The sequence below is a fragment of the Lepidochelys olivacea genome (genome assembly GCF_965140295.1).
Source record: "Lepidochelys olivacea isolate rLepOli2 genome assembly, chromosome: 9".
Classification (NCBI taxonomy): Eukaryota; Metazoa; Chordata; order Testudines; family Cheloniidae; genus Lepidochelys; species Lepidochelys olivacea.
This window is the reverse complement of record NC_140419.1, coordinates 31588585-31601248: the sequence shown is the minus strand read 5'-3', so window position 1 is coordinate 31601248 and position 12664 is coordinate 31588585. Positions and strand designations below refer to the sequence as shown.

General features: G+C 38.8%; 1 protein-coding gene across 1 annotated transcript in view; it reads right to left on the bottom strand.

Moving 5' to 3' along the window:
* SLC9A9 (solute carrier family 9 member A9) overlaps positions 1–12664 on the bottom strand; it is a 321809-nt gene that overhangs the window by 227838 nt on the left and 81307 nt on the right. The window contains exon 5 of the mRNA XM_084638813.1: positions 8228–8343. Coding sequence (XP_084494939.1) covers positions 8228–8343 — 116 coding nt within the window. The remainder of the gene's footprint in view (positions 1–8227; positions 8344–12664) is intronic.

The following is a 12664-nucleotide window of genomic DNA, read 5'->3' as shown; positions in this document are numbered from 1 at the left end:
CCATTAAATCACCACACCAACAAGCTCTCTCAAAATATGAGAAGAAGAAAAGATAAGACTTAAAAGTGTAGATGACCAGATTGTTGTCTAGCCTAGGATAGATTCTAGCAGTCTCTCAGCTAGGAGTTCTGGAGTTGTAAACTACAATGGCTTGGATTTCATATTGACCTGGGTTAAGGACTCAAAGATATTCTATATGATTATTTTGAATCAGAATTTGCAATAATTTGAACTGGAGTTAATGTGAGATTTATATATCTATTTTTATAGCGTTTACTTCTTTTTCCCTCATTCTACAGAGTCCTTCTGCTGGATGGCAGGACACGGGATTAATTGTGAGCTGCTTACAGAAGACCATATAAAGAAAAGGAGTACTTGTGGCACCTTAGAGACTAACCAATTTATTTGAGCATAAGCTTTCGTGAGCTACAGCTCACTTCATCGGATGCATACTGTGGAAAGTGTAGAATCCACAGTATGCGTCCGATGAAGTGAACTGTAGCTCACGAAAGCTTATGCTCAAATAAATTGGTTAGCCTCTAAGGTGCCACAAGTACTCCTTTTCTTTTTGCGAATACAGACTAACATGGCTGTTACTCAGAAAACCATATGTGCATGTAAGTAGTAATCAGGATGATGCATGGACCTACTAAAATAACTTATCAGTACTTGGATACCTGGGAGATGATATTTTAAATTATACTACAGTGAGAATGCTTTTTAGAATGTAGAATGATCTCCTTTAAAAAGTCATTTGCCAACAGTTATCACAGTAAATCTGTGACGCCATAGTTTTATCTTATACTTAGAAGTAAAACATGGTATTAGATGCTACACTGTGTTGCTTTTGGAAGACATTTAAGAATAGATAGAGCTGAGTTTTATGTAGGATGATAAATAATCAAGGTACATCCCCAAATACTTTATAGTGAGTATGCAAAAGTCAAACTACTTTTGCTTAAAGAACTTAGCATATTTCAGGATTGAAATTTTGCTCTCTGATAGCCATGTAAGTATAAGTGGAGGGATAGATAGATAGATAGATAGATAGATAGATAGATAGATAGATAGATAGATAGATAGATAGATAGATATTGCCTTGAGAACTGCACACAAATACTTTTTTGATGAAGTAAAAAACACTGCCATAAGTGCAGATGACATATTCATGTCCTGATTCCCAACACATTGATGATCTTCATTAAAAAATACGGTGACAGGAAACCTAAGCTGATGAACTTCTGGGAATTTCTTAGTATTTGATCTAAGTCAAATCTGGTTCTCTCTTTCCTGTATTTCATGGCCTGAGGTGACATGGTAGCAAATGCTCAATCTAGCACAATCTTGGCCCTACCCAAGTCAACACAGGTGTCTATTAAGTTGGTTTATAAAGGATATTTTTGGCATACCTGGGAACAGCTACGCTTGCTATTAATTTCCTGTAACTTTCTGTAATTAATTTCCTGTAAAAACATTCTTGAAATGTCAAGAAATCACAGCAATATTCAGACTAACAATATCCAATACTTTCTTGTTGTTCTGTTGCTGAAAAGAACTAGGAGACCCAGAAAGTGGAGCCAGAAAATAAATGAGATCAGTATATGTGATTTAGTTAAAAGAGGATCTGATCAAAATAAAAGAAACTAAACTGTATATAAAATGAAATATTAAATACCTATAGTTGAAACAATGATCAAAGGGACTGCCATTGTCTCTTCTTCATCTTCTGATTATAACAAAGGTAACAACCATCTGTCATATCTGATAAGCCCAGATCCTAACAGGCAGTTCAATGACAAATTGGAAGAAAATAAGATGAGAGACAACCCAATTAAACCACCCATACAGAAAAGGCTTTTCTCTAAAAATAACAGGTCCCATTTTAATTGTACAGTCCTGACACTGCTAGTCACCCATCCTACTCATGGCTTAGCTCAATGAGAAAAAGGGAGAAAGCATCAACAAAATATTTTAATTACAAAGATATTTTAAATTTACATTATTTACACACCGTTTATGAAATATCTTACCATTGTTTTTATGAATTATCTTTTTAAACACACAATGTGGTGATTTTGTAAGGTGCCAGAACTGCTCTAGCTGATGGTTAATATCTATTTTTATAAAAAAAATCCCCACACACCACAGTACAACTCACATCTTCTGTGCAGCTGTAACCATAGTAACTCCAAATAGAAAAGGGCCTTGTGATTATCAACATGACCAAAGGTAAGGGAGTTCATGTAGCTTTGAAATAGTTATGCTTCAGCAAACCTCTGTGGAGGTAAATGTGCTTCTCATGCTTTAAATGTCAAAAGTTTTTTTCTTTTAAAGTGCTACGGGTAAATAAAATGTCTTTAGACTGGAATGTCATTATACAATAGTGTGCTAATAACAGCACCCAAGACAAAGCCCTAAAGCAGCACTTTCCAGCAAATCTCCCATTTTATTATGGTTATGGCAAAGATCAAGTAATTTTGTTAATGTGAACACCCATGGCATTCATATTATCCAGTTGTGAGTATACAGAATTGGAGCATTGCTCTGACTAATTTTTCTTACTTCTGTTAATGAGGCAGAATACTGGCCAAGTTTTGAAGTCAATGAGAATTGCACCCTGTAGTGAGGCGGGGTGGCCTCCCGAGGACCCGGAGTGGGAGGACCCCCACACTGAGCCCAGTGGGCGGAACCAGGGCCTAGTTGCCTCTCCTCCAGGAAGTGGGTGGGAGGGGCAGAAAGTATGTAAAGGCAGCCCAGAAATCTCAATAGGGAGGCAACCACTGGAGAGACCAGATGCCTCCCGTGGCCTCCTGAACTGGGAAGCGGCGGAGGGTGCCGAGGGAGCAGAGGACTGGCCTGGGCCGCCGGGGCTGCCAGCTGATCCAGACTTGGAGGAAGCAGACAACTGGCCCTGACCGCCCAGACTGCCATCAGACCTGACCCCGGAGGGAGAAGACGGCTGGCCCGGACCACCGACAGATCAGACCACCAAAGACTTGCTTGTGGTCCTGGAAGCCATCATCAACCTCGACCCCTCCTCATGGCAACACCAAGAAGGGAAGTGTGGAAGTGGCCCAGGGGTAGCAGACCCCTCTGGCCTCAACGCTGACAGAGGGTGAGTCAGCATGTTGTGGCGTGGATCCCTGCTGACCCAGTAACAAAGTTCTTTGTCACTGCTAGGGCCTTGGGCCGGGACACAGTGGAGTGGGTGGGTCTGCGTCCCTCCTGCCACCCCAACCCAGGGGTGGCAGTCTCCCCTTCCCCACACCAGAAGCCTGAGCCTCAGACTCTGGGTTTCCCCGCTTTGATCCAGGGCCTGGGTTAACTGACTGTTTATTTGCTGCTTGGCCTGCACACAGGCCTGAGCCCCAGACTTTTTGTTGTCCTGCCTTGATCCAAGGCTGGGGCCAATTGACTGTTTGTTTCCTGCCCAGCCTGAGCCCAGGCCTGAGCCCCAGCTGTGAGCAGAGACCGCTTCATTCCCCATGGCGGCCGACGTATCAGTGATGTAGTAAGGCGGGGTGGCCTCCCGAGGACCCAGAGTGGGAGGGTCCCTGCACTGAGCCACTACACATCCATGTAAGGGAGCAAAGAACTGGGACTCAGCTTTTTGTTCTAATTATTTCTAGATTCTAATTATTGAAACTTTCATTTGGGATTAGAAAATCAGATACAACTGAGTAAAAATTTACCCCAAATTAGAACGGAACCAAGGTTTGAATATGTTGGGTTAATGTTTCACTTACTTTCCAACACACCTTTTCACTTCTTGGCTTTGGCCAGGAGCAGAAGCAGAGGTGCACTAATATTGAAAGGAAACTGTTCTCTCGTTGTTTACAGCTAAAATATCATAAGAAAGGAAATCAAAATGTCTGGCAATGCTGGGAGCCCACTCTTTCAAGAATTCTGGCCTTATTTTGAACAAAGGAGATGGATATCAGCTTCAGATAACCACTTATCTGACCTGAACAAATTTCTGAACCATTGAAATGCATCCATTACAAAGCTACTCAGCTATAACTTAGTATCATAAATTGGCCAAGGAGAATTTCAGACACAAGAAGGAATGTCCCTAGCCAGAATCCAATAAAATGCCTAAGGTCTGTTTTATAGTACAACATTTAGATTGCTTTGTTGATAGAAACTAAATATAAACAAATTAATCTGGCCAAGAAAGAAATGAATTCAAATTTTTATTGAGAGTCAATTCAATTTGGTATGTCTTTTGCACCTTCACCAATACAAAGGCTCCTTTACCATTTAATTTATCCCTAATAGCAGGACTGTTTCAGCACAGGCCATGGGGTCCTCTCCTCACTCTAGCAGAGGGTCCTCCTTCAATGGGGTGAATTGCACAGCCCTCTCTCAAAAAAGACCGGCCACCAGATGATGAAAAAATGGATCTCACCAAGGGTGCTACTGCTGAAGGGAGACTTAGTGGAAAGAGGAGCTAGGGTTTGCTGATGGATTGTGTCCAGTGGAAGAACTGAGGGTTAACTCACATTGAGGGCATATCCCAACATGAAGTTCAGATAATCAGGAATTTTGGATATTTATCTGAATGCAACTTTGAGTTTCACCCATCTCATCACAATGAAGAGAGGAAGCAGGCCTGGATATGTAGTCTTTACTATGGTAGATGGGGTACTCTACGCCTACGATGCACTTGTAAGCACAGCAGATCTTAAATTATATGACACATATGTATTTGGAAGACTGATATTTTTGTTTCTTCACCTGATAGGAATAATATTCTCAGACTTACTTATTTGAATCAACTATTTCCAACTGTGTCGCTGTATAAACTGAGGCCCAGTGCAGCTGCACAGCACTAGAGTGCCTGTGGAAAATAACCCCAAAGAGGGGTGATCTAGACCAGGGAAGATCATCATGGCATATGGGGATCACAGGCGGTGTAGAGCTACATTACCTGTGTGCAAGTCTTTGTTTCCCTTTTATAGTTGGACACTTAACAGGTTTATGGGTCTGCTACTATCTGTCAAACAGTAGAGGGTCATGCTTTTAGATCCAGAGGTCCCAAATTCAGTCCTTGCAGATGACCCATCCTATGACACTGTTACAAATAATCTACTGTATGGGGATCTCAACTGCTAGGGATCTCTGATGCTCAGGACAAGTTTCCACATTGCAGCTTCTAAGTCACCACCTGCCTGCTGCTGGTATAGAGGAGATGGCTGATGTGTTGAATTTTGAAATGACAAAATACAGGGACAAACTTTCCATGAAAATATTTGCAACCAACTCTATTGGGGAATCCATACACCCCCATAATTCCTAGCTGCTGCATCATAATTCCTAGCTGCTAGTCCCGGTAGGACTGTTGGCAGAATCATAGCTGAGAATCTGGGCCTGAATATTTCCTCACTCTATAAGTTTGAATAATGTAACTAGTATAAATGTGGCATAGTGGGGTTGCTTCAGACGTAACTGTGCTCAGTAATCTGAATGCCTTCTTTGTCCATACTGAATTATAAAATGAGATATTAAAAAATAATCTGCTCTATTATTTTAGGAAGTCTTATAAGATAATGTAAACCCAAAATTAATAAAAGGAAACCCCCTTTTTCTTCTTTTTATACAAATAATAACAATATAATCATAGCGGAAACCCTCAGCAGGTTAGGATGCAATGTATTTAGCTTAATAAATTAAGAAAAGTAACATTTTTAATAATGCAAGCTCAGCCAAGAAAAGCAGGCAAGCAGGACTAAATTCCTCTTGTTAATACTTCAACATTAGTGAAATATTTTATCTAGTTAGTCACAAAACTTGAGGTACTTAAAGTTGCACCTGTAATAACACTAATTATCCAGTTGATCACAAGAGTTCTCAGCTGATTGATTATGTTCTTCTGTAATGAGAATAGATGATACCTCCCATTACATCTGATTTGCTTGACTTTTGATAAATTATGCCACTTGATCAGCATTATAAAAAAATATTCACATAACTCTGGTGTTTAAAACTATATTTATATAAGCACAGCAGGGAGAATTCTGCATAGAGAAGCCTGTGCTTTTCAAAGTAAAATGTCCATCTGATGGTTTGCCTGGAACATCATTGTCTTCTCCTGATAATTCTAAAGCATTGTTAGGGGAAGACATATTTTGTAGAAAGAAAAATTCAATAGGGACAGACAGAACTTGTTTTCTAAGGGCTATGGAAAATAAAAAGGCTGTTTTGCAGAGATGGTGTGGTTACATTCCAGAAACTAGAGGGGATTTCCCAGGTATCCCAAAACTAATTGCAGAAATTTTTAGGGGAATTTAACAAAAAAATCTAGGCAGTGAAGAATATTAAAATGTATTTCAGGAAATTCTCAGTATTACAGTTTTTCCTTCATAGATGAACACATTTTCATAAATCTCTACAGCAGCTTGCAGTGTTTCCAGATTGAATCTGTATTAGGTATATTTTCAAGACCCTCAAACACTTTCCCCAGTGTGTCCAAACACAAGTACAGTGGTAGTCCAAGTCCAAACGCAAGTTCAGTAGGAAAGCATCTTGCATAGTGGAGAATCTCCTCTTTACTGATTTTATACAAAACTATGTAAGAGAAAGCAACAAACAAAAAACAAGTCCTCGACTGCTGTATCACTGTCTTCCCATTCTCAACACTTATGTCACAATATTCTGTACCTCTCACTTGCACATCTGTGTTTACCTTTCCAAGAGCTATATTCTTCACATATAATATACAATTTCTTCCATTTTGTCATTGATCTGATAAATAAGAAGCTCATATGAAGCAACTTCTGCCTTGTCAACAGATCAGTTTTTACTACCTTCTTAGGCTTATTCTCTTTTCACAACCAAGGGCAATTACAATCAGTTTATTTAAAAACCAACACCTTGTAATCCAATGCGCTGATGAAAAATCAGGTGGAAAATACAATTTTCACTCAGCTAGTGATTTATTATTCCATCTTATTTCTATAACACTTGACTAGATAATTTCTTTTGTTAGATCACCAATTATCATGTGTCAAATTGCCACTCTCATTCCTAGTCTAGCAGCACACATCAAGGTCCAGTATTTGAACAATAAGAAGTAGAATAAGTTCTCCTATTAGTACAGTTTTTAATGGTTAACATTCTATTTTATGTCCACTAGCAGGTCCTACACCACAGTGAAATGCTTTTGAGCATCGTCTATCATTAAAGCAATTAAGCATTTAATTCAAATTTCCATCTCTTTGAGAAATTGAAAATGCATGGATAGAATTAAAGGGACCAAATAACACTGCCTGAAATGTTGAAACTGGATGAGAGAACAAGGCAAGACTGAATATTGGAAGAGCTATTGGAGATGGTTTAGGTACTTTACGTAAGTAGGCATTAAATTACATGCAATATTGGTTGTTAATTACTTGAGTTTGGTCTGCGCTGCAAAGTTTGGATCTGGATAAGAACTTTCCCAAAGTTCAGGGATGTGTGGCCCTGGGGCTTTAGTTCTGGCCCATTTCTATATTACACATATTATTACATATGCAATAGACAACCTATCAGGAATTAAGGTATCTACAATTAGAAAATCTACAAGCACATTGATAATTAAGGACAGGATCTAACTTCCATTAACATCAATAGAAGGACTCTTATTGACTTTATTGGGAATTGGATCAGGACCTAAAAAGGGGGAGGAAGACGAGAGTGGGGAGGATACGTTCACTTACATCAATGCTAAATTTGACCCTGCATATCTAGAACAGAAGGATATATCTTCTAGTATTCAGAGTAGCAGCCGTGTTAATCTGTATCCGCAAAAAGAAAAGGAGTACTTGTGGCACCTTAGAGACTAACCAATTTATTTGAGCATACATGAGCTGTAGCTCACGAAAGCTTATGCTCAAATAAATTGGTTAGTCTCTAAGGTGCCACAAGTATTCCTTTTCTTCTAGTATTATTATTTCTTAAACCTTAGTGACACTGGGAGGCATCCTCTAGAGTTTGGTCCATTTCAACATTTCAAAGTTTGTGGACTAAACAAGCACAATTAAACTAACTACTAACATAAATAAGAGAAGAATCTTTCCACATAGTGAAATGTTTCTTTTGACCTAACATTTCTGGTTACGAGACTATATATCAGCTATTTAACAGCTAGTGGAGTAAAATCAGCACAAGCAGATGGAAACATTAGATTCTGGTCTTCACATTTGACAGTTTTGTGGCCAAAAGTTAAAAAAAAAATTTAAACCATTACCTGGGTCTGTAGCAGACATCAACGAGCCAAAAAATAAACAGTCTGTGAAGTGAAAATCCCCTCCTTTTAACTGGCCAACATGTATCATGGCCTTCACAAAGCCATACATTATCAACCTGTCAGAGAAAAGAAAGACAGAGATGCAGACATAGTATTCCACTTTTACTCTCTTCATTTCACAACACTAAATAGTTTCCTATTTAAACCACTAGGTTGTCTTCTCCAACTTCTTTTAAATACACCTATTGTATGAGTACTGAACACAAACTGTTGCTGTCATATAAGTCGACTTCTGTTTCAGCTGTTGAAATATTGTATCAAAATTGTCTAGACATTTGAAGAACAAAAACCTTTTACTGAATATTAGCAATTTATTCACCTGCTGACGGATGACAATACATTTAGCCGTTTATTTTACAAAAATAAAATAGAGTCATCTAAAGAAGAGATGATCAAAAGTAATCTGCCTTCACACAAACGTGGTGACATGAGTGGCTGTGTTGACTTGTTCTGATGTTCTTAAATGGATTGTTTTCTCAGTTTTGTGGGTGTGTGCGTATGTGGGTGTGTGCGTGTGTTTAATGCTTCCGGTACAGACTGAGTTAAAATCTCAGGTTAGTCATCACAATGAGATGGATATTTAAGACTCCCAAGAATGATCAGTCAACAAGTCAGGTTTTAAAATGTGGTGCTACAGTACTGCCAGTTTCACAAAAAAAATTAAGGCCTTGTTTACACTACAGAGTTTTGTCAACAAAAGAGTGAATACATAGACTCTGCGATGCAACTTTTGGCGATAAAAATGCCCTGTTTTGGTGACAAAATAAAGCCATCCTGACGAGAGACAAATGCCAGGTAGGGCATATATATTTGTGTAGGTACATAGAATAATCTATATGGTAAAGTCTATGGGCCAGATCCTCAACTTGTAAAGATGCCATGAAAAATATGGAGTGACTCAATTCATACCAGCTGAGGATCTGGCTCTTTATTTTAAATAAACAGGAAAATGAAAGACCAAAAACATCACTGTTATGTTCACTATGTTTACGTCACCATCTGTGTTTTGGGACATTAATACATTTCAGAAAAACAATGTTATGTTTTAGGTGATTGTGTCACTGTTTATTGCTTGGTGAACACAATTTATAGGTATCTGAGGGATAGCCATGTTAGTCTGGACCTGTAAAAGCGGCAAACCATGAAGTGGGTATTCACCCACAAAAGCTTATGCTCCAATACATCTGTTAAAGGTGCCACAGGACTATAAGGTGTCTATAAGGTGCCACAGGACTCTTTGCCGCTTTTACAATTTATAGGGTCTGTTGGGATACAGAAAAAGGGCCTGATTTTACTCCGAGTCAATTAAAATTTTATCATTTACTTCAGTGGGAGCAGGATCAAGACCAAACTAACCATTTCAGTAAGACAATATAGAGTGAATTAAATTTAAAAACACTTTGACTTTCATCTCTCATTTAGAATTAGCATATTTTAATAAAGGTCACATCTTAATGAAGGTCATTTCTTAATAGAGATACCATAAGAAATGTAAAAAACTATAATAGTTGGCTATAGACATTTTAAATAACATTTAAATAAAACTAGTTCTATTCTATTTCATTTCGGGTTTTCTAGCCAGCTCAACAGGCAGTGTTCCTGTCAGATTCTCTGCCTTTAAAATGTTAAAATGCCCTCTAGATATACAAAATAATCCAAAAACCTACATGGGCAAATTCTCATCTGGTGTAAATTGTCATCAGTGGAGCTATGACCATTCACACCAGCAGAAGATCTGCCCCCAGGAAATAATTTATACATTTTCAGCACAATATAAAATAGATTTATACAAATAACATTTGAAAATAGAAGTACACACACGTGAATGCATGTAAATTTATTTCTCTGGAAATATGACAGGCTGAATATGTTATTTGTTTAGTTTGTTTTATTTACATTTGAAATGACATTGTATTTATTATACTGCATAGTGAACCAGATTCTAATCTCAGTTACACAAACCTATACCCATGGTAGTTCCACTTAAATCAGATGCAGTTGATGAGCAAGAATACACTTGACAGATTCTGAAGTCAGAGTAAACCCAGAATAATTCCACTCAAAACCTTTGGAGTTACTCCAGGTTTACATTAGTGTAACTGAGACCAGAATCTGTCCCTCTGTTTTCTTGCTCATCAATTCTTCTTAGCTGAAAATGTCAGCCTACCTATATCATTTTATACAGTCAGTTACATGTAGAGGTTATTATGTGAAAACCATTGATTGTCCCAAGCCAACAGCGGACACTTTGCAAGGATGCAATTTATCTCTGAGCAATGTTGATAATAGATTTCTTGAAATTATTAATGAGGTAGTACAAACACTTCCATTCCACAACAAAGAACGTATTTGGAAGCTGGATCTGGCTGGATAGCTGAGCTCCCAACCACAGTGATATCATACAGTACTGCACATCAGGAGTGCTTTTAATGGAGATCCAGTGAGGAAAGCACACCTTTGCGACAGCTTGCCATTAATCCCAGGAAATGGCCTGCACTGAGGTTGCTATTGCTTTTATAAGGTGAAAGGGGTTGGGGTATGAGGAGAAGGCCTTATTGTGCTAGGCACAGTACAAACACCAAAGAAAAAGATGGTCCCTGCCCCAAAGAGCACAAAACCTAGGTATAAGAGAAAAGACAACAGGCAGACAGAGACAGACCAATGGGAGAGTACAAGGAAACAATGATACAATACTGGTTAGCATGATAGGCAGTGACAACCATGCAGCAGCTACCTAATCATTGTCAAGTTTTTTAAAGGCAACCTGGTAAAGGATAGTTTTAAGGAGGAACTGGAAGGAGGATCCTGAGGTAGCTTTGAGGATGTTTATGGGGAGAATCTCCCAAGTGTGAGGGGAAGCTGGGAGAAAGCATGAAGGCTCTTATTTGAAACTTTAACAAGTGGGCAATGGAAGCTGACATCATGGGCTGAGCAGAAGCAGTCGATAATGAATGAGAGGGGATAGGTAGGGTGGGGATTGACAGTGAAGGGCCTTGAAAGCGAAGACAAGCAGCTTATGTTTGATACAATAGAGAAGGGGAAGCCAGTGGTGGGATCCAAAGAGAGGGGTGACATGGTCAAAGCAACGGTCTAGGTGAATGACCCTTGCAGCAGCATTCTGAAGGATATGAACAGGGCAAGACTGCATTTGTCAAAGCCAGAGAGAAGGATTCTGCAGTTATCGAGATGATGAGAGCTGTGCGGATGGATAGGAAAGGCCATATCTTAGAGACGTTATACAGAAAGAATCAGCAAGCTTTAGACATAGCCTGGATGTGAGAACCTAGAGAGAGTTCTTAGGTGAAGATGATGCCCATGTTACAGGCCTGAGTGATAGGCAGTGACAAGTCACACTGCACACAGGGGAGAGTTGCGGGGGCATGGGGGTCCAGGTGCTCAATATTATGATGCACTTGCTTTGCTTCTCCTTCAACATCAGTCACTTTCTGAGAGACCTGCTTTTCAATCAGATTTCTTGCTCATCAGAACACTATTGTGTTGGAAAATTTTTGACTAGCTTCACTTCTATGATTGGGGCCCTTTAGACGTGACCATAATATAAACAAATTATCTAGCATAATAATTCTGCTAAAACCATGCTGGAAAAGAGCCTTACAACCTGTCAGTCTAGCTCCCCTGAATTCTCAGAAGAAGAGAACTAATAAGCTTATCTCTTGACTTAACTACTGCCTCAATCAAGAAATGTTTTGGTTCTCATTTCTCCTATTTATTAGGTACCTTACCCGCTCTGCTCTACGATCAGGTTTGCAGTGTATCCTGTACTGAAATGTTTCCCTCCATTTCCTTTTATAACTGTTTTAGCAGTGTGCAGATAGTGGAATACACATTGAAAATCAGCAGAATTTTTGTGGGGCCACTAGATAGCAGGATGTTTTGGATTGTTGAGTTTTGTTTAATATTTGAACCATTTCACTGAAGAAAAAATTGTGTTACATTCTTTTTTCTTTTTTTAGGGCAAAAATTTCCGTTAAAAATCTTACCAGTGACATAGTGATTCAAACCATACTTAATTTTTGTGATTGTACTCTATTTCACTCTTGATCTTAATGTGATTAGCTATGTTCCTTTGCCTAAAAGCAAATTTATAATATTAAAGAAAAATGGATATCTGTGCACATATTCCTAAGCCTATTGTACTAAATATTTTAGTGGGGTTTTACCCCTAACCAGCTGCAGACATTTAGAGGGTTGATTTTCAAAGTCAAAGGCAGTTAGGCACTTGATTCCCATTGGGAGTCAATGGAAGTTGAATGCCTAATTTCTGGTTTTGCCTTTGAAAATCTCACTTATTATTTGTTTTAATTTAATTATTTATAGGGTGTCCATCACCATAGTATCCTGGCTCTAAATGAAGTG